A 19,353-nucleotide genomic window follows, 5' to 3' on the forward strand; every position below is an offset into this window, starting at 1 on the left:
CAAATCATGAGTCGAAAAGCAATCACGTCTATTTGTTTGATACAGAATGTTTACACATTCATACAACGAATGTACCAAGACAACGTTCCATAATTCAAACGATAAATAGATTTAAATAAAACTAATCTCAAATACCACAAGTCGTCCACGACTACAGCACCTCCAAACATGTCTTCATATGATCCATATACATTAATTAGTATTGGAAGACAAAATATAAATCGTTTCAAAACTGAAAGAGAAGACAAAAGGGAGAGGAATACAAGTCAAAAATGTTAACTGAAAAGAAGAAAATTTATACAACTAATACTTGTGGAGAAAGCAGAGCATATTAATATAGAAATTTCATAAAACCCAAGGATCATTATCTAAAAGCCAAGTTTTTTTTTGTTATGAACATTTGATACCAACAACACAACTTTATAACAAGACGAGTTCGAAATCTAGGAAAGGAACCAAATATAATAAATAGCCTTTTTAAGTTTCTATCACAGATTCTACACTCCATATTTGTTTCTCTTGGACTCCGGTTGCGTTAACAATACAATGATACAAACGAGTGATGTAATGTTCGGTTTCATTGAAGTAGGTATATGTCTCTTCTCGCTAAAACTTAGCAGACACGCAGAGACAATAAATAACCATTTGGTTTTGATGTAGTGCATCATCACCTCCTTACTCGTTGTCCCGGTCTTGAAGTTGGTTTTCTTGAAAACTGAAGCCGTAAGAACTTGGAATCAGGGTCGTTTTCATCCATTCGGTAGCCTGTCAAAATGTATTGGTTTCTAACTAACATGAGATTCAGATCATAGCTGCATAGGATAATGATTATAGAGATTATGGTTCAGGGATTAGGGCGTTAGTTCGAGGGTATTGCGAGTTAAAAGTTCACGCTATTGTACATAGTATTTTATGGCAGAAGGTGTAGGGTTTCCCTTTTTTTTTGTTTTTGGACACTGAACTCAGTTCCATCACAATATGTAGTAATCAAAAGACAGTCCAATAGAAAAGAAGAAATTTTATTATAAATTACCTTGTAAGGTGCTAAGAGCAGTTGCTGCACAGGCAGGGCTTGTAAAATCAACAAAGCAAAGAACAACAGGATCTCCGTTGCGCTGCATATCAAACCATAAATATGAACAACCCTTTTAGTGTTTTCTGGAACAAAGCGAATCTGAAGCTTTAAAGCATAGCATAATAGAGAAGTTTACGTGTTTGGAGTCTTTGGTCACAAGTCTGGCTTCTCTATATCCTACAAAAGGTCGAAAGATATCTAGAGACACCCACCCGGTTAAGGAAAGTGGATAACCAAGAGAAAAACTTTGTCAAGTAAGTGTGAGTGATGAGAAAAGGATACGAGAAACTTCCCTCCTAGAGCAATTAGAAGGAAGACCTTCAACGTAGAGAGTGTTGGAGGCATCTGGAGGGAGAGGAAGCGGCTCACGGTTGTTACTACGCCTGTCAACAGAATCTAATGGATCAAAACCACCACCCATATCCCGACCGTTTAAACCTTGACCACGTCTCATCATAAACTCATCGATGGCAACAACACCACCATTACGTGGAGGACCTGCTTCTCCCAATGGCATAGAACTTGTTTGCTTCAAAACAGACAGAGAGATAATAATAATAATGAAGTTCAGGTCAATAAAGAAAAAAGAAAAAAAAATGAATGGAATAAGAACTAAGAAGAAGAAGAAAAGTAGTACCACGCTTTGGAGGTACCGATCATAAGCTGATCCAATAGTTCTTGTATCAAGATCCTCATCACGCGGGAAGTAACAACCACCACCACCACCACCGTGCATCTCATGAGTTTCTACAAGACGGTAAAAAAAACATAACATGTGAACTCACTCACTATAAAACATGTGATCTCTCTTTATCCGTAGCTAATTAAGTTTATTAATCTGTTTCCGCATTATCTTTATCTTTATCACATTCAATTAAGAGCATGAATATCACAATGTGATGATGATGATCAAACAAAGCTTAGCTTCTTCTACCTATAGATGATATCTGTCTAGAGAGAGAGAGGAAACGAAATTACCGAAATCGGGACGGCGACGTTTTGGAGGACCACCACCTGGACCTGGAGGATGGTTCCAGTACCCATCCGCCATGGGAAAGTCTACAGAAACAACAGAGGAAAATCACTAATTTCGCGGGATGACTATCGATTCTAGCTCGCTAGTTCTTCGCTTCCCGAATCGACGATTCTCTCCCCCGATTCAATTGCTTGGTAGTAGGGTTCAATCTCGACATTTTTCTGATTCCATTCTTCACCCGGAGTTTAAGGATCCGAATCGTGTCGACCCGGTCCGGTATGTTTGGACCCGATCCCTACCAGCGACATTGATCTCTCTTTTAGTGGGCTGATATATCATCGTCGCCTTGGCCCATTTTAACGACTTTCGGGGCCCATTTCAGTTTTGGCACGTTTCAAACCAAATTTTAATTTCAAAGGTTGTTTTTTTTAAAAAAAAAATAACTGAAAGTTTTGGTCGAAGGTTATACGTACACCTCCATAGAACAAAATCTTAGACTATGTTAAATTAAATTTTTTTTTTGAGAAAAAAGTTCTTCCGAGTGAAATTGAATGTTTCTTTAAAATCCTCAATAGGTGGTGTGGTAATTCAAGAGTTTTATTCACTAATTCATTTTTTCTTGATAAAATATGCATTATGTATATATGTATCATAATTGAATGTGTGCAAAGCTTATCACGGATTGTCGCATGTCTATCTATAGGTTCTTTCTTAAATACTTTGATCTTGTCTTGGACTATTTATGATGATTCTCTCATTTGCTGCTGACAAAGCAATGTCACAATGAAGAAACTTTTTGTATAGGTGAATTATTGACATATATAAATACATGTATAAAGAACGACAAAATAGAAACAAAATGTTTTTAATATTTTCAAGTGTATATATAAAGGTAGGAGATGTGGATATGTCACAGGTAAAGAGAGGGGTCCCATGCAGAACAACAACCAACAAAGTAAGTAGATATCCATGTTTCCTTGGAGCTTTTCTTTTTGTTCACCGAAACTTTCTTTTGTTCTCAAGCATTTGCCTTCATCATCATTTTTTCTTTCATTTCTCTGAAGTCCAATCATATAATATATCATCGCATTCCCTCCTCTTACTTAATATTTCCCACCAAAATAAAACTTAAGTTTCACCGTTTTATGCATGATGCTGTTTTAAATACAGATTATATTTATTATATCTCCGGACCTTATGATATGAGGACTGTTTATTTAGTGAGTATTTACGTTTCAGTAAGTATTAAATGCACCAAATGTATGCCATTTGTATATTCACAAAGATTGTAGAGGATAACGTACATACGTATACATTGTTCCTTTCAAGGCACTCAAAATTTTCCAATCAAAGATAGGTATTCAGATGTTGATTTTTTAACTCTACTTGATCTATGATTCATTAAATATAATATTCAAATATATACTGTATTTTGTTTCAGTCTAGATGACACAAACATTTCAGCATACATATTAGGATATGTTATAAATATTGTGCATAGGATAGTATATATATTTTGTATGGGAAATTGGACTCCTACAACTTTTGTGTCTTGGTTCTTGGGCATGTGCATCATCCAATCCAAGGTTTCGATTTGCTTTTACAAAACCAAGACTAGCTAGATCCTATGTAGTTATGCGTTGCTATCAAACAAAACCACATTCACATTCGTTTATAACAAGTAACCACTAAACTATTTACTATCTCGGTGAAAATTTTAAAAACAGAAATTAAATAAAGAGACCATAAAAACAAGTATAAACTGATTAAAGAATAAAAAGAAAAGGTAGATAAAATGGAGATACACTATTATTGCTGATTCAGAATAAAGTGATACATTCTCCTCGAGTAACTCCCCGAAATGTGGACGGAAAGCAGCAGACCAAACGGACCCACTCAGCCCCTTAGGAGTGTTTTTGGCTTTTCACCTCTACCGGCAACTAACATTCAATGTGGTTGCGGCTGAGAATAAACCTCTCTCCATGTAAAATTATTACAAAACCCCTGTTTTAAAGAGTTTTTAGACCGGACTAAATCCTAGTGGCAGGTAATATGCGGAACAATTGAACAATTACAGTCAGGGGCGGAGGCAGAGAATTCTTTTTGTTGGGGGCATAAGTAAAATTCTTCAGTGAACTAAGAGTATATTTGCTAAAAACAATGGGCATATTGAACTTATTCAACATTTTATGTTAAGTTTTGAAAAGTTGTTGGGGTCAATGCCTTCCTCTCACACAACAATGTGGCTCCGCCACTGATTTTTTTTTTTTTTTGAGCAAACATCCATTGATTAAATTCAAAAGCAAAAGGTTCAGTCTACAATACTTGTAGGGGAAGCAATAATAGAAAGAGCAGTTTTTGCAATAGTATCTGCCTGAGAATTCATTACACGAGGAACAAAGTGATAAGAGATAGTAGTAAGAGATCGCGCCAAGACATAGATGTTATGGAGCACCCCTCGAAGATTCACGTCTTGACCTTGAGTCTTCAAGAGCATAACGAGAGTCTTGGAATCGGAGTTAATAGTGAGACTGCTAACATAATGAGAGACCGCAGTTGCCACTGCAGCTTTGACCGCCAATGCCTCAGCCACAAGAGCCGAAGACACGAAAAGCCGGTGAGATGATGAGGACTCCGCGATAGAGTTTCCAAAGTCCCGGAGTAGCCACCCAAGCCCGCAATTCCCTGTAGCTTGGTCCCATGCTGCATCAGAAAAAGTAGACCAAGTAAAAGAGTTAGGAGCAGGTGCTAGGTGCGACCCGACCACATACTGTGGGATAGAAGGCTTTTGGACAATAGTCTGAGCCGCCTTCCAGGCTTTTGCATCTCGAATAGCTTTAAGAATTGTGTCTTCCTCTGAAAACACTTTGTTTTCAAAAACAAACTTATTCCTATTTATCCATAGGAGCCAGAGGATCTAGGGGTACAGATGAGTACTTCCTAAACATATCGGTGGTAAGGAGACTATCCTCGTGCATTGCTTGAGAAGCTCTGAAACTGATCGGACGCCTTGGAGACTTGGTTTGTACAGACAAGGAACCAGCTCCCAAACTTTCACTGTAACAGGACAGTGGAAGAGGACATGTATTTCCGTCTCTCGTTCCCCACATCGTTTACAAACCGACTCTACTGCCATTCCCCTAGCATCTAGAGCTGAGCCCACAGGAAGCGCTCTGTTGTTTGCTTTTCATAAAAAGTGCTTAATTTAAGGTGCTGTATCCACTTGCCAAACCAGCTTCTTCTAGTTAAAATCTTGTTCATCCTGCGTCCCATTGTTGAGCTTGGATATCGCATATCCCGACTTTGTGGAATAAACCCCTGAAGTATTAAATAACCAGACACGTTCATCCGCCAGTTGCGATGATTTAGGGACAAGCGTACGTATGCTCTCCTCATACTGAGGTAATGTGCTGCGGACTCTTGCGACATCCCATTCATTAGAATCTGGTTGGATGAGATCACTCACCTTCCACAGGCTGGTAGCCAGAGTTGGCGGTCCCATTGATGCTACTGGTTCCGAAGTTGAGAGCCATGGTTCTGTCCACAGATCCACGTCATGTCCTGATCCTAGAGCCCAACTCAACCCCTTTAATAGTAGGTCTCTGCCTATCAGTAGTCCTCGCCATCCATGTGACGAGCTTGATGGCTGCTGGACTTCTAAGAAGGGAGAGTGTAAGCAGTACTTTCCTAGCAGGGTCTTGGCCAGGAGAGAATTTGGATTCTTCAAAATACGCCAGGAGAGCTTCGCCAATAAAGCATCATTGAATTGGCTTATCTCACGGAAGCCAAGACCTCCCGCACTCTTCGATTTAGTAAGAGATTGCCAAGAGATCCAGCAAATCTTCTTAACTTCCGGGGAAGCATCCCACCAAAATCTAGTAAAAATAGATTGCAACTGTTTAACCAGGGACATTGGCAACTTGAAACACGACATAGTATACGTCGGCATTGCTGCAAGCACCAATTTAAGCAAAACCATCTTTTCCTCGCCTGACAGATATCTTGACGTCCAGCTATGTGATCTCTGTCTAATCCGGTCCACCAATGCAGCAAATATATCTCGTTTTTTCCGGCCAAAATGCTCCGGTAAACTTAGATACTTCCCCAACCCTCCCACATTAAGGATTTGGATTTGCTGGCGTACTCTCCTCTTTGTCGCACTCGGGGTCTTAGCCGAGAAGGTAATGGCTGACTTATCCAAATTAATGAACTGGCCAGACGCTTCCTCATATTTTTTAAGAATTCCCACCAGTGCTCTGCAACTCTGTGGATCCGTTCTAGTAAAGAACATGGTGTCATCAGCAAAAAGGAGATGGTTAATTGCCGGGCAGTTGCGTGCCACCTTCACTCCTGCGATGTCTCCACTCTGTTGAGCCTGTTTGCACATTCCCGATAATACTTCCGTACATAAGATGAAAAGGTAAGGCGAAAGAGGGATTACAGTGCAATTTTAATAGTAACAAAACATGTATATATATGTATACATTTTTGTTACTTAGACTATTGTACGGTCCGAATGCTTACCATCCTAATCTGAATGAACTAGCTTGATTTAACCGGAGTTAGCATTCCATAAAAACGGATCCACTCACCCCTTTAGACCTGATTTAACAAGAGTCGATATATTATTCACATTTTAAACAAAAAGGAATTTTCATAAAACAAATACTGAAGGTTAGGTAGGTAATCAAAAGTGTTTTTGTTTAATAAACTCAACACGGATTAGAAAAGTCGGTTTAGTTGACCTTGTGGATTGTTTTGTTATCTCTGGAATTGATACGAATACGGTGTATGCATTCAATATACCCCTCTGCCAAAAAATGCTGATTCTTAGTGATGTGTATCAAATTATCAAATCATGTAAGTCCAACATTTTCAATTTTTCCTCGATGTCCTAAATTCACTTAAAATTTTATGCTATGTATACAACTAAAATTTTCGCTTAAAATTGTGATAGTTCTAAACGGTTGGTTCCATTTGCTTATGCTCCCGACCGGTCATGATCATGATTCATACATATCGCATCATCTCTGGTTTTTAATAAAACATGCATGTTGACAAAAAAGAAAACATGCATATTGTAAGATTATAATTTGATTTACGCGTATGTATGTACTACTACTGCATGGGGAACGCCTCTTTGCCTTTATTTTTTCTTTCACTAGCCTCTCAATAGACTTTCATAGGGATGCCTCCTCTCTGCATAATCTAATTTTCCTAAAGTTAATTTTAATAGTACAAAAATGGAGAAGTATAAAATAATTCTACAACAAAAAAAAAAGAAACAGTTTCGTTTATTTATTTAAATATTTTAAATTTCGTATTTGACCGTCGTCATTTGATTTCTTTCTTCCCTTTGTCATCGCTGTCTCTGACTTCCTTGTCTTCCCCCTCCTTCCTTTTTGCTTCTCCGCCGTATCCTCTCTCTCTTACCACCACTATTACCTCCGGAGAGTCGAATCACTCATCACAAGCGTACAAAAGCATCACACTCTAGGGGAAAAAAATTCTGAATTAAAAGCTGTGATTTTTTCCGAGTTGGAGAAGTTTGGTTGGATCTGAGAGTTCAATTAAGCGGTAAAAGTTATAACCTTGGCGGGAGGGGGGTTTAATTGATGGTTTCGACGGCGGCTAGAACCACCTCCGGGGATTTTGATTGTAGACGATGAACAAGGGTAAGGATCGAAGAGGAGGGCGGTGGTGTCGTTCTGGTGATTATTTCACATGGAATGGCAGATCTTGTGACCTTTAGTAATGCTTCTTCTGACCACACCCTTGAACAAGTTCGTCTCTTTCTATCTCTCTTGTCCTATTTAGTTGTAGTAGACAAAAAAAAAGCTCAAACCTTTGTTATTACCACAAAGTAGACTATTAAGGTGGTTTAGTAGTTGTCTGAAAGCTCAAAGTTGAAACCTTTTGGAGCTTCTTTTATTTGAATTTAAATCTGGTTTTCTAGTGAACATTTAGGCCTTAAGGAAAAATAAGCATGGCCTTAACAGTGTGTGTACATTCATTCAATTGTTATGTTCTGGATCTTTATATATAAAGTGACCATTGAAACGTGATTGCTTGGGTGATAGCAAAGGAGTTAGTTTTCTTTGTCATTCTTATGTGTATCTTTTGCATTTTGGCAGGCATTGGTTACATTGAAGAAGGGCTCTCAGCTTTTGAAATATGGTCGCAAAGGAAAGCCAAAGTTTTATCCTTTTAGACTCTCTAGTGTGAGTTGCTTTCTGCTCAACTACTTACTCTTTTTTTTTATTCATCTGAGAAAGCTAATGCTTCGTTGATGTTGGTTGTGCAGGATGAAAAGTCTTTAATCTGGATATCGAGTAGCGGTGAAAAGCGACTTAAGTTAGCTTCTGTATCTAAAATTGTACCTGGGCAAAGAACTGTAAGAAGAAGACATTCTTCACTTCTTTACAGTAGTGTTAAAGCATTCGTCTTGGCTTTCAAGAAGATATCTGATAAATAAGCCATTTACTCCCTTTTTTTTTTGTTGCAAATAGGCTGTTTTCCAGCGTTACCTTCGCCCAGAGAAAGATTACTTATCTTTTTCTCTCTTATACAACGGAAAAAAGAAGTCTCTTGACTTGGTTAGTCCTATTATGAAACTGCTGTTTTTTTTTGAACAACTTTATTTCAGCAACGCTTTGTTTAATTAACTCCAGGCATAATAATAACAGTTCACTTCTTAATAGATTTGTAAGGACAAGGCTGAGGCTGAAGCTTGGATTGGAGGCCTTAGAACATTAATATCTGCCGGGCAAGGCGGACGCTCAAAGATTGATGGCTGGAATGGCGGAAACATCTCAGTTGATGTAAGTATTCTGGCAAATCAGTCCTAACCAAAATTTATACAATGGAAATACCCTTTAAATGAAACTTATTTTGATCATTTTGACCTTCGAAGACTATTTTCGTGAAAAAAAAGATTAGGGAATTTTTCTAAAAAAAAGTGTTGTCATGATCTTATCTCTATATTTTATCTTTTTGAAACATTTAACTCGATATATTTAGCAAAGATATTCATTTACATTATTCCTTTATATTCTTTACTCATATAGAAATACAATTTGCTAGACCACAATATTATTCATTAAAATAAATAGCAAATTCTGCTTATAGAAAGTTATCCCCTAAGTATATATCCACAAAATCACCCTATCTTACATAAAAGTAAACATAGGGTTAATGCTCTCATAAATTGATAATATACGGAGCTTAGTAAGTTATATTACCCTAGCGTATGTCTCTGTATAATAAGTAGACACTCTTAAGATATTTCATCATCCCCTACACACCATTGACCACAAACTCTTCTTGCTGTTCGTTATACTATTTTCAAATGGCCGTTTTAAATTTAGTTTCTGAACTGAAACCACTTAAGAATATGTGGAAAACCAAGGCGAAAAAAATAATAATGTTTTGGAGACAGTATTCGTCGAAAGGAGGTCTAGTTCTAAGTGACACAAACGTGAGTGATTTGTTTTCACACTTTTTTTTTCTTAATATAACTCTGCCACTGCCAACTATATATTTATATGTGTTCATCATAAGGTGAGTGATTTGTTTTAAACCTAGTGTGATCTATTACAGTTTTAAGTGATAAGGTGTATTTGTTTGTTTTGTATACATTGCAGAGCAACAGCAGAGACTTGACATCGAGCAGCCAAAGCAGCACCTCTGCGACGAGTCACAGCTCTCCTGGGACTCCCTTTAGTTTTGATCCAGTTGCTTCTCCCAAGAGTGAGGTTCCTTCAACTACTGATTCAGAGAAGTCACATGTTTTACTAGACACCAAAAGCATGATGCAAACGAAGGTCCCTGGTTCAGATGGGTTTCGAGTCAGCGTCTCTAGCGCACAGAGCAGTTCTAGTCACGGTTCCGCAGCAGACGAAGCTGATGCTCTAGGTGACGTGTACATTTGGGGTGAGGTGATCTGCGACAATGTCGTCAAGGTAGGGATTGACAAGAACGCGAGTTACGTGACTACCACGAGAACCGACGTCCTTGTCCCGAAGCCGCTGGAGTCGAACATCGTCCTTGACGTTCATCAGATCGCGTGCGGTGTGAGGCACGCCGCGTTTGTGACGAGGCAAGGTGAGATTTTCACTTGGGGTGAAGAGTCTGGAGGTAGACTAGGTCACGGTATTGGGAAAGACGTCTTCCACCCTCGTCTCGTTGACTCTCTATCAGCTACTACTGACTTCGTTGCTTGTGGAGAGTTCCACACTTGTGCTGTTACTCTAACCGGAGAGCTTTACACATGGGGTGATGGGACGCATAACGTTGGCCTTCTTGGTCACGGCTCTGCTATTAGTCACTGGATACCAAAGAGAATCGCTGGTCCTCTGGAAGGACTCCACGTGGCTTCGGTGACTTGCGGACCCTGGCACACCGCCTTGGTGACGTCGCACGGGAGGCTTTTCACGTTCGGAGATGGGACGTTTGGTGTGTTGGGGCATGGAGACAGGGAGACGGTTCAGTGTCCGAGGGAGGTTGAGTCTTTGTCAGGACTGAGAACGATTGCGGTTTCGTGTGGGGTTTGGCACACGGCTGCTGTTGTGGAGATCATTGTCACGCAGTCGAATGCTAGCTCTGTATCGTCAGGGAAGCTCTTCACGTGGGGTGATGGAGATAAGAATCGTCTAGGACACGGTGATAAGGACGCTAGGCTTAAACCGACTTGCGTCCCTGCGTTGATTGATTATAACTTTCACAGGATTGCTTGTGGACATAGTTTAACGGTTGGTTTAACGACTTCAGGACAAGTGTTCACGATGGGGAGTACTGTCTACGGCCAGCTCGGAAACTTAAATACAGACGGGAAGCTACCTTGTTTGGTGGAGGACAAGCTCGCTAGCGAGTTTGTCGAAGAGATCTCTTGCGGTGCGTATCACGTGGCGGCTTTAACGTCTAGAAACGAAGTTTACACGTGGGGAAAAGGAGCTAACGGGAGATTAGGACACGGTGATCTAGAGGATCGGAAACTACCGACTCTAGTGGAAGCTTTGAAAGACAGACACGTTAAGTACATCGCTTGCGGATCAAACTACACGGCAGCGATATGTCTGCACAGATGGGTCTCTGGTGCTGAGCAGTCTCAGTGCTCAGCCTGTAGACTAGCTTTTGGCTTTACGAGGAAGAGACATAACTGTTACAACTGCGGACTCGTGCACTGCCATTCGTGCAGTTCCAAGAAAGCGTTCAGAGCCGCGTTGGCTCCGAGCGCTGGGAGGCTGTACCGTGTCTGCGACTCTTGTTATGTTAAGCTGAGCAAAGTCTCTGAGATGAGCGATGCGAACAGAAGGATTGTGCCTCGTCTCTCGGGGGAGAACAAGGATAGATTGGATAAGTCTGAGATAAGGTTAGCTAAGTTTGGTGGTGCGTCTAATGTGGATTTGATCAAGCAGTTGGATAGCAAAGCTGCTAAACAAGGGAAGAAGAGTGATAGCCGTAGCTCTCAGCTGCCTTCTCTGTTGCAGCTGAAAGATGCGGTGCAGTCTAATATGGGAAGGTCTACTCCGAAGCTAGCTCAGGGTCCGTCTGGTGGTGGTGTTATTAGCTCCAGGTCGGTTTCACCTTTCTCTAGGAGGTCTAGTCCTCCTCCTCGCTCTGCTACTCCTATGCCTTCGACTTCTGGGATTTATTTCCCGGTGGGGATTGCAAATAATGTGAAGAAAACTAATGAGGTTCTGAATCAGGAGATCATTAAGTTGCGAACACAGGTGTGAATCTTGATCATGCTTTTGCTTCTTGTGCTTTGGTTCCATTGCTCTTATGCATTTTTTTTTTCGTTTGGGTTTAGGTTGACAGTTTGACTCAGAAGTGTGAACTCCAAGAAGTAGAGCTTCAGAACTCGGTTAAGAAGACTCAGGAAGCCTTGGCATTGGCAGAGGAAGAGTCTGCCAAATCAAGAGCTGCTAAGGAAGCAATAAAGTCACTCATAGCGCAGGTACAATCTTTTTTGATATACACACACACAGTTGCCCTGCGGATGTAAACCGAACCGAACAAAAAAAAAATTGGTTTTCGGTTCACTTTCGGTTTTGAATTTGGTTTGGTTCAGAAAGGTTTTGAAAATATTGATATACTTGTGAACTGTATTGAAGCTTGATGTGTAATAAGCTAATCTTTGGTTCTGTAGCTCAAGGATGTAGCTGAGAAGCTACCTCCTGGTGAGAGCATCAAACTCACCTGCCTACAAAACGGTTTCAATTTCCCCGAAGAAAATGGTTTCCTTCATTCAAGATCGGAGTCCATGACTTCCTCTGTATCTTCACTTGCTCCTTCTGACTTCGCCTTTGCCAATGCATCATGGTCTAGTCTCCAATCGCCAAAGCACACTCCTAGAGCCAGCGAAAGAAACAACAACAACAACAACAACGGTTATCCAGTAGATCCGCGGCTTAGCAGCAGCGGGTCAGTAATCAGTGAGAGACACGAGCCTTTCCAGTTCCAAAACGACAATGGTTCGAGCCACACAGGAGCTTTTGACAATACGAATGATGTAGAAGCAGAGTGGATCGAACAGTATGAGCCTGGTGTGTATATAACCCTTGTGGCACTTCATGATGGAACTAGAGAGCTAAGAAGAGTCCGCTTCAGGTTAACACTTTACTCATCTTCTTTATGTATGCTAGTAAGCGGATGATTGATGCTAAAGGTTTTCTATGTTCTTTTGCAGCCGGAGAAGATTCGGTGAACATCAAGCAGAGACATGGTGGTCGGAGAATCGAGAAAAAGTGTATGAGAAATATAATGTGAGAGTGTCTGAAAAACCAACAGCTTCTCAAACGCATAGAGACGGAGACCATGAAGAAGAAGATGTTCCTCAGTAGGTTTGTATGGTTTTGCACTTATAAGTTTTAGTTTCTTTGCTTTTTTTTTCCCCGAAACTCTTGATTTGTTCAACTTAATCCTTCTTCCTTTTGATCTACTCTCTTTGGGAGGTTAATGTTCATGTCCTTAGATGTAATCTTGTATATATAAAAAGACCACCTGTTCTCTGTTCACTTTAGCAACAAAAACAGAACTATATCAAGAACAATCATTTGACGCACTTCCCGAGGCGCCGCACAGCTCTTCAAAATGGAGGTCAGCCACCGCAGCTCAGCCAGTCACGACCTCTCTTCCTGCTAAGCGGCACCGGCTACAGCTCCGTCATCCTGCCCTCCACCTTCAAGCTCGTTTTTCTTTCTCGGTTTCAATGGTGAATGCTCCTCTTCAGCCGTTTTCAAGGCCTCCGCCAGATCCGCCACCGAGTAAGCCTCCTCCACCACCGTTTGAGTCTCTCACTCCAGTGAAGTCGTCTGAGCCGCCAGACCCTCCAGATGCAGTCTTCATCTTCGTTCTTCTCTCGTACGTCGATGAATCCCGCTACCCCTCTTCTCATATGGTTACTCAAGCTGCAGATCTAGAGTCTTCTGTCTCAGGCGTCCTCAACCTCTCTCTCCTGTTGTATGGTGTAGAGGTTTCAACATCTCTAGTCTCTCATCTGGTGGCAAACAGGTCTGAGCCTTGCTCTATTCTTACAAATCAACTTCTCAGAGTACCCACCGGTTTAGTTCCTCAATCCTTAATCTCCCCTTTCCTACTCACCAAAAGTTCCACGGCCAGTTCTGCACTCTCTCCAACTTTTTGTCTCCATAGGGAAACTAACTACCACCGGCTCAGCCTGATCTCAAATGTAGTTGTGGAAGTCATGTTTATTATCTGGTTGGATGAAAGAATCATCTCGAAACTGTTTTCTATCCAATACACAGCACACCAAAGCCTTGAGGACTGGCTTTTGTTTGTCAAAATATTGGTGGTGACTTGTCTAGGGAATGGTCAATCCTCACCAATGTGCTACTTCAGATTGTGGTTTTGTTTCTCCGGCTGGCTGGTTTTTTCCCTTCTTCAATGCAATAATAAAAAGCGTGACTCAACCTCCCTTCCATGTTCTTCAGACGACAGCTTTTTCACTGAGGCATCCCGCCAATTCATATGCCGCTGTCTTACTTCAGTATACAGGGTTCACCTAGCCCCAAGCCGTAATGTTGTGCTTGATTTTGCTTCACTGTTTTATCAGCTATCACAGGCCAGGAGAATCTACGCAGTCTCTTCTTCATTGCTCATGAATATTAGATTCAAATCTAGGCATATAAGGCTTTTCTCTACAGTCAAGGAAACAAGAAGCACACCCTCATCAACTCAGACTCGCATCAGACACGCACAAAGGATTCAACAAGACAGCAACTTGATCACATGTAAGATGGATGCAGCCTTCGGGAAGCTAGCAGGCTTTGGATGGATATTTTCAGGCCACGACTTAGAAGCTCCGATCCATGGATCCTTGGATAAAAGTTACATCGGATCTCCCCTAATCGCAGAGGCATTCGCGATGTGATCAGCCTATTGCATGGTGCTAACCTTCGAGTTCCCAAAACTCAAGGTTTTCTCCGACAATTCAACACTCCTCGGAGCTATTTTCGGCAATCTCTAGTCTAAAGAAATCATCGGACTTGTGAAAGACATCCGTTCGATCTCCTCTGGTTTTGCATCAATCTATTCCTCGCTCTTCTCTATTTTAGTAAAAATGGCTCTTCAAGTCTTCTTATCTTTGTAATGGATTCAAGAGTTGGGTCATTTTTGGACCCATTCTCTATTTCTTAGTTTCTAATGAAATTTCTGTGACAAAAAAAAAATCAAGAACAATCATTTAAAGTGTTGAAGTCTTGTAAGTTGTAACCAAGGTCGTCTTGCTTTTTTACTTTATGAATTTGAAGTAATCCTTGATTTTTGTGATTAAGAGACTAATGACAACTATTTGTCGTCATTACCTAATTGTGTGACCAATATGTTTACCAAAACATAAGTGATAATAAGTCAACCACAATATCTTCACATTTTTATGACAGTGTACATTTTTATTATATTTTTTCAATTGAACTTTTTAAGTGTAACAAAACTAATAATATCTTCACATTTTTATGACAGTGTACTATGCGGATATGCATTCAGATGTGGAATTCTGACTTTAAATTTTCTTACAAATCTTTCAACTTTTTTTCAGAAATAGTCTAGAATTTATACAGTTTATTTACCCTCCCCCGACATCAATTTTTTATTTATTATGCAATACACACCAGTCACAGTTTATTCAATATGATTAGAGGGGAATAACATGTCACTAGTATATATATATATGATTATGGTAACTTTTGTTCATTAAACAGAGACATCATCATGAATGACCAAACAAAATAAACATAAATATCACTTATTCATTACAAACTGCAACATACTGTATTTATAACATGGATTTCACAAGCATTTTATTCCCCAGCAAATCATATTATAATATATGAAGATACCCATAACCCATATACATAATACATCACCTTATTTTATTGGAAAATTGTTCATGTGACCAAATTAAAACTCTCATGGACGACAATAAGGTGGGTTGAAACATCCAGGAGGAACAGGAGAGTACTGTCCGTAAGACGGAGCCGGGTACTGAGTTAATTTCCTACCTGTAACACAGGTCGTAACCATATTAATTAATAATAATGCCACTGTCAATACGAAACCAATGATTCATCAAGATATAATTTGATATTATATGTTTATATGATAAACGTACCAGGAGAAAGGGTTCGAGCCTGGGAGATTACGAAAAGCGCCATGATTGAGAAAATCATCACCGCAAGGAGCTTCGATGAACTTGGCATCTTAGCCATTAGTATGTAGTACCTCCTTGTCTCTCTTATTTATGAGAGTTGGAAGCCTGAGTCATGTGAACCTTGGGTGATTAGTATTTATAGACTATAATATTCGGATAAAAACAAATTTTATTATTTTAGTTATAGCCTTAGAGCATCATTAATCCAAAATCCCAAATAGCAGTTCTTATTCTTTTTTTAAATAATATTAAGTTGTAAAAGTGATTTAAGATGCAACGCTAAGCACCCCCAACACTTTCGTGCTCTAATTGGAGATTTTTATTTTCGGGTTCTTTAAAAAAATTCAAAATATTTTTTTTTAAAAGATGCAATTTATTTATTAAATAAAACATAAAAAGAAACATTTAAATATAGATTCTAAAATAAAAACATAGATTTTTTTATTTTTCATTTTGGGTGTTATTTTGGTCATTTAAAAAAATGGTGTTAGTTAGGTCATTTTCATATTTGGATGTCATTTTAGTCATAAAAACAGTGTTTTAGAAAAGAAAAAAATAGGACAAAAACAAAAGAAAGTTTCTTTCTTTTCCATCTTTGAGTGTTATTTTGGTCATTTTCGAAAAAATTGGTGCTATTTAGGTTATTTTCATATTTGGGTGTCATTTTAGTCATAAAAATAGTGTTCGAGAAAGAAAAAAAGAACAAAAAAAGTTTTTTTTTTATTTTTCATTTTTGTGTGTCATTTTGATCATTTTTTGAAAAAATTGGTATTAGTTAGTAGAGCTGGGTTTGTGGGTCGACCCGCCCCGCCCGCTCCGCCAACCTGCGGATCGACTAGTTTTTTTTATTCAAAATATTTGTATATCATAAAAAAGTGTTTGAGAAAAAAAAATATTTTTAAAAAATGTTTAAGAAAAAAAAACTGCTCAATGGCAGCCCACCACATGTATCTAAGCACATGTGTTTATGGTGCTTGTTTAAGCACCAGATTCTTCTTCTTTCTTCCTCTTTTCCATTTTTTTTTATTTAAAATTTGTTAAGCACCCCGGTTAATGATGCTCTTATGGTTTTCTTAGCGTGAAGGGTTCCAATTCATCTGCTCAGCGCCTCCTCAACCACTGTATTACTAAAAAAAATTACTGACCAGACCTGATTATTATCTAATTCAATAGAAAGCTGAAGATTCTATTAATAGTTTTCACATTCCCAGCCTAGTAATTTTGTTGGGGTGATAACAAATAGGTGATTTGGACCAAAGTTTGACTAACATATGAATGTTGCTATTAAATAGTCTGATGAATGTAGCTATTGAATAGTCCTTCCACTTTATTATCTTAAGGACTTAAAAACGTGATATGATACCAGCTGAAAATGGAGTCCAGATAATAAACTACCTATATAATGTTCAAGACTATGTGGACTTTGTGGCGTCTTTGTTTATTTGTAATCACGGAATTACAGCTGATGAATTTATAAATATGTATATATGTATGTCTATATGTTTATTTTGTAAATCTTCATAGATGAAATATAGATAAATCAGCTTATATGTTAATTCTGAATGTTAGTATTTGAAAATGGCTAAGTAAATAGATTTTGTTTGTTTTTAACTCGGTAGCAAAATTCTCCTTTTTCTCTTTCAATGATCGCCGGTTAATATCAGTTTACTGAAAAATTAAATTTCCATTAAAATTTTGAAACCACATATCGAAAACTGATAGTGACTAATCAACATGCATATACGTTAGACATACCATTGCTCCTATCAAACATCAAACCTCTCTACACGGTGGTCCAATTATGGAGTATCAACCTTTGAATGTATACTAATTTATCTACAAAACTTTTATGTTGATAAAAGTAATAGCTATCACACAAAAACGTTTTTGTCACTCCATACCCTACTAGTAGCGGTAGAGAAGCCATCTAGCTTAGATATTTCTGTTTTCTTTCGCATGACTTTTTTTGCTTGATTGTACTGAGTCTTGAGTGAGTATCGTGGTCTTAGGAAGAATTGACCAAGACAAATTTTCATGAAATATCACCACTAATGATTCATCTTCTTAAGAAACGCGTATTCAGAAAGCTCTTTAACTAGGGGTAATATAAGCTAGAGGTAAAAATAGTCATCTACCTTCAATTGTTGTTTTACAAAAAGTTACTAAATTTGACTTCGGTATGACATGTTTTAAAGAACCATCTATTAAAATCTAGCTCATCCAAAAATCTTGAATGATAAAAAGAAATTATAAAAATAACATCTGTTAGATATATAATTTATTATTGTTGTTAACTCTCATACTTTCAAAAGATAAACTCAACAATTTAGGTCTGCAAGTATACTCCATGCGTGTAGGATGCAGCCAAAGCAGAAATTTGCCTAATTTTTTTTTTTCAAGATTAAAGAAGTTTGGGCCATGGATTCATCCGTACAGCTCTTCATGGTAAATAACGCTTACATTTGGATTGTCATTTCCACAAAGCATACGACTTCAAACAACAAACATTTTGTAAAAATATTTATATGAACATGCGCATAACACAGATACGAATCATACCGTGCATATTTTTCATTCTGAAAAAGATAGTATTTACATATTCACACATACAAATACAACAAGTCAGTATAAAGTAATACTGATATTTTAATTTCATCAAATAAAAACCAATATTTACATTGTCTCAAATAGGTTTGCAATATTATCCATTTTTAGCTCCTTTGTATAATTATTTATGAAAAGTGACAACCTGCAATAACACCCTTAGCTGCATGGCTTAAATGAGGCTCTGGGGAGTTTCTAAACGCCATGACACATCGTTTCGAGGTTTTAAATTTCTGACAACATGGGCTTCCGAATGTAGGATTGCTAGCTCCTACTCTGTACATATGCATTTCGACACAATGCTTAACCTCTGGTCTGCATGTTGCTGGCATTGGCTTCTTTATACAAATGGGATTTTTAAAATTACAACTTCGAATCACACCATTGGCAGCGTTTATTTGCTTAGCATTCTTGGACAAAAGGAATTTACACACACACGATACTTTGTTTTTAAATTCCATACAACATGGTCCACGGTATTGAGGCTCCTTGGGGTTGCCTCCGGCTATATGCTTAGTGACGCATCCTGAAATCGGTTTGCATTCTGCTGGCATTGGCGTCGGTACAGGTTTCTTGGGGAACACAGCGATAGCCGCACCCGTGTCACCTCCATATCGCTTACCCGGTGTAGATCCACTTTTATAGCCATTGCTAGTATCGCCGCTCTTATAGGCGCCGGGACCCCCACTCTTATAGCCGGGGCCAGTAGGGCCGTTAATCCCAGTAGAGCCTCCTGGGGCTGTATCCCCACTCCTATAGCCGGGGCCAGTAGGGGCGTTAAATCCAATAGAGCCGCCGCCGGCCGCAGGAGTGCCGAAAGGGGCTTTGCTCAAAGCTGGATATGGTGCCATGGATATTAAAAATGTAATAAGAGTCAATGAAATGGTCTTCATTGTTATTGAATTAGAATTTACTTTGATTTGTAGAAATGACCCTTTGCTTTATATATATTAGTTTTAGATCTTTAAATAGGAACTTGAAACTTAATGGTTCATATAAAAGAACTGAAATATAGGAAGTGGGAAT

At 38.9% G+C, this 19,353-nt stretch overlaps 2 protein-coding genes and 1 long non-coding RNA gene across 3 annotated transcripts; 1 reads left to right on the forward strand and 2 right to left on the reverse strand.

Annotated features, from left to right (window-relative positions):
- Positions 1 to 442: 442 nt before the first annotated feature.
- On the reverse strand, positions 443 to 2,311 carry LOC108833372 (nuclear speckle RNA-binding protein A). The gene is made up of 6 exons (XM_018606796.2): positions 2,054 to 2,311; positions 1,713 to 1,822; positions 1,358 to 1,604; positions 1,212 to 1,273; positions 1,034 to 1,115; positions 443 to 765 (listed from the first exon to the last, which is right to left on the reverse strand). The coding sequence occupies exons 1-6, from the start codon at positions 2,124 to 2,126 to the stop codon at positions 668 to 670; spliced, it is 672 nt and encodes a 223-aa protein (XP_018462298.1). The 5' UTR covers positions 2,127 to 2,311; the 3' UTR covers positions 443 to 667.
- A 5,086-nt stretch (positions 2,312 to 7,397) lies between these two features.
- On the forward strand, positions 7,398 to 13,069 carry LOC108817444 (PH, RCC1 and FYVE domains-containing protein 1). The gene is made up of 9 exons (XM_018590129.2): positions 7,398 to 7,834; positions 8,186 to 8,272; positions 8,356 to 8,445; positions 8,561 to 8,647; positions 8,753 to 8,872; positions 9,695 to 11,782; positions 11,863 to 12,009; positions 12,202 to 12,662; positions 12,742 to 13,069. The coding sequence occupies exons 1-9, from the start codon at positions 7,781 to 7,783 to the stop codon at positions 12,893 to 12,895; spliced, it is 3,288 nt and encodes a 1,095-aa protein (XP_018445631.2). The 5' UTR covers positions 7,398 to 7,780; the 3' UTR covers positions 12,896 to 13,069.
- A 2,218-nt stretch (positions 13,070 to 15,287) lies between these two features.
- Positions 15,288 to 16,008, reverse strand: LOC130497446 (uncharacterized). The gene is made up of 2 exons (XR_008936431.1): positions 15,685 to 16,008; positions 15,288 to 15,574 (listed from the first exon to the last, which is right to left on the reverse strand). It is a non-coding gene; the product is annotated as an uncharacterized LOC130497446 (long non-coding RNA).
- Positions 16,009 to 19,353: the final 3,345 nt, after the last annotated feature.

Source organism: Raphanus sativus, chromosome 7, assembly GCF_000801105.2.
Source record: "Raphanus sativus cultivar WK10039 chromosome 7, ASM80110v3, whole genome shotgun sequence".
NCBI lineage: Eukaryota > Viridiplantae > Streptophyta > Magnoliopsida > Brassicales > Brassicaceae > Raphanus > Raphanus sativus.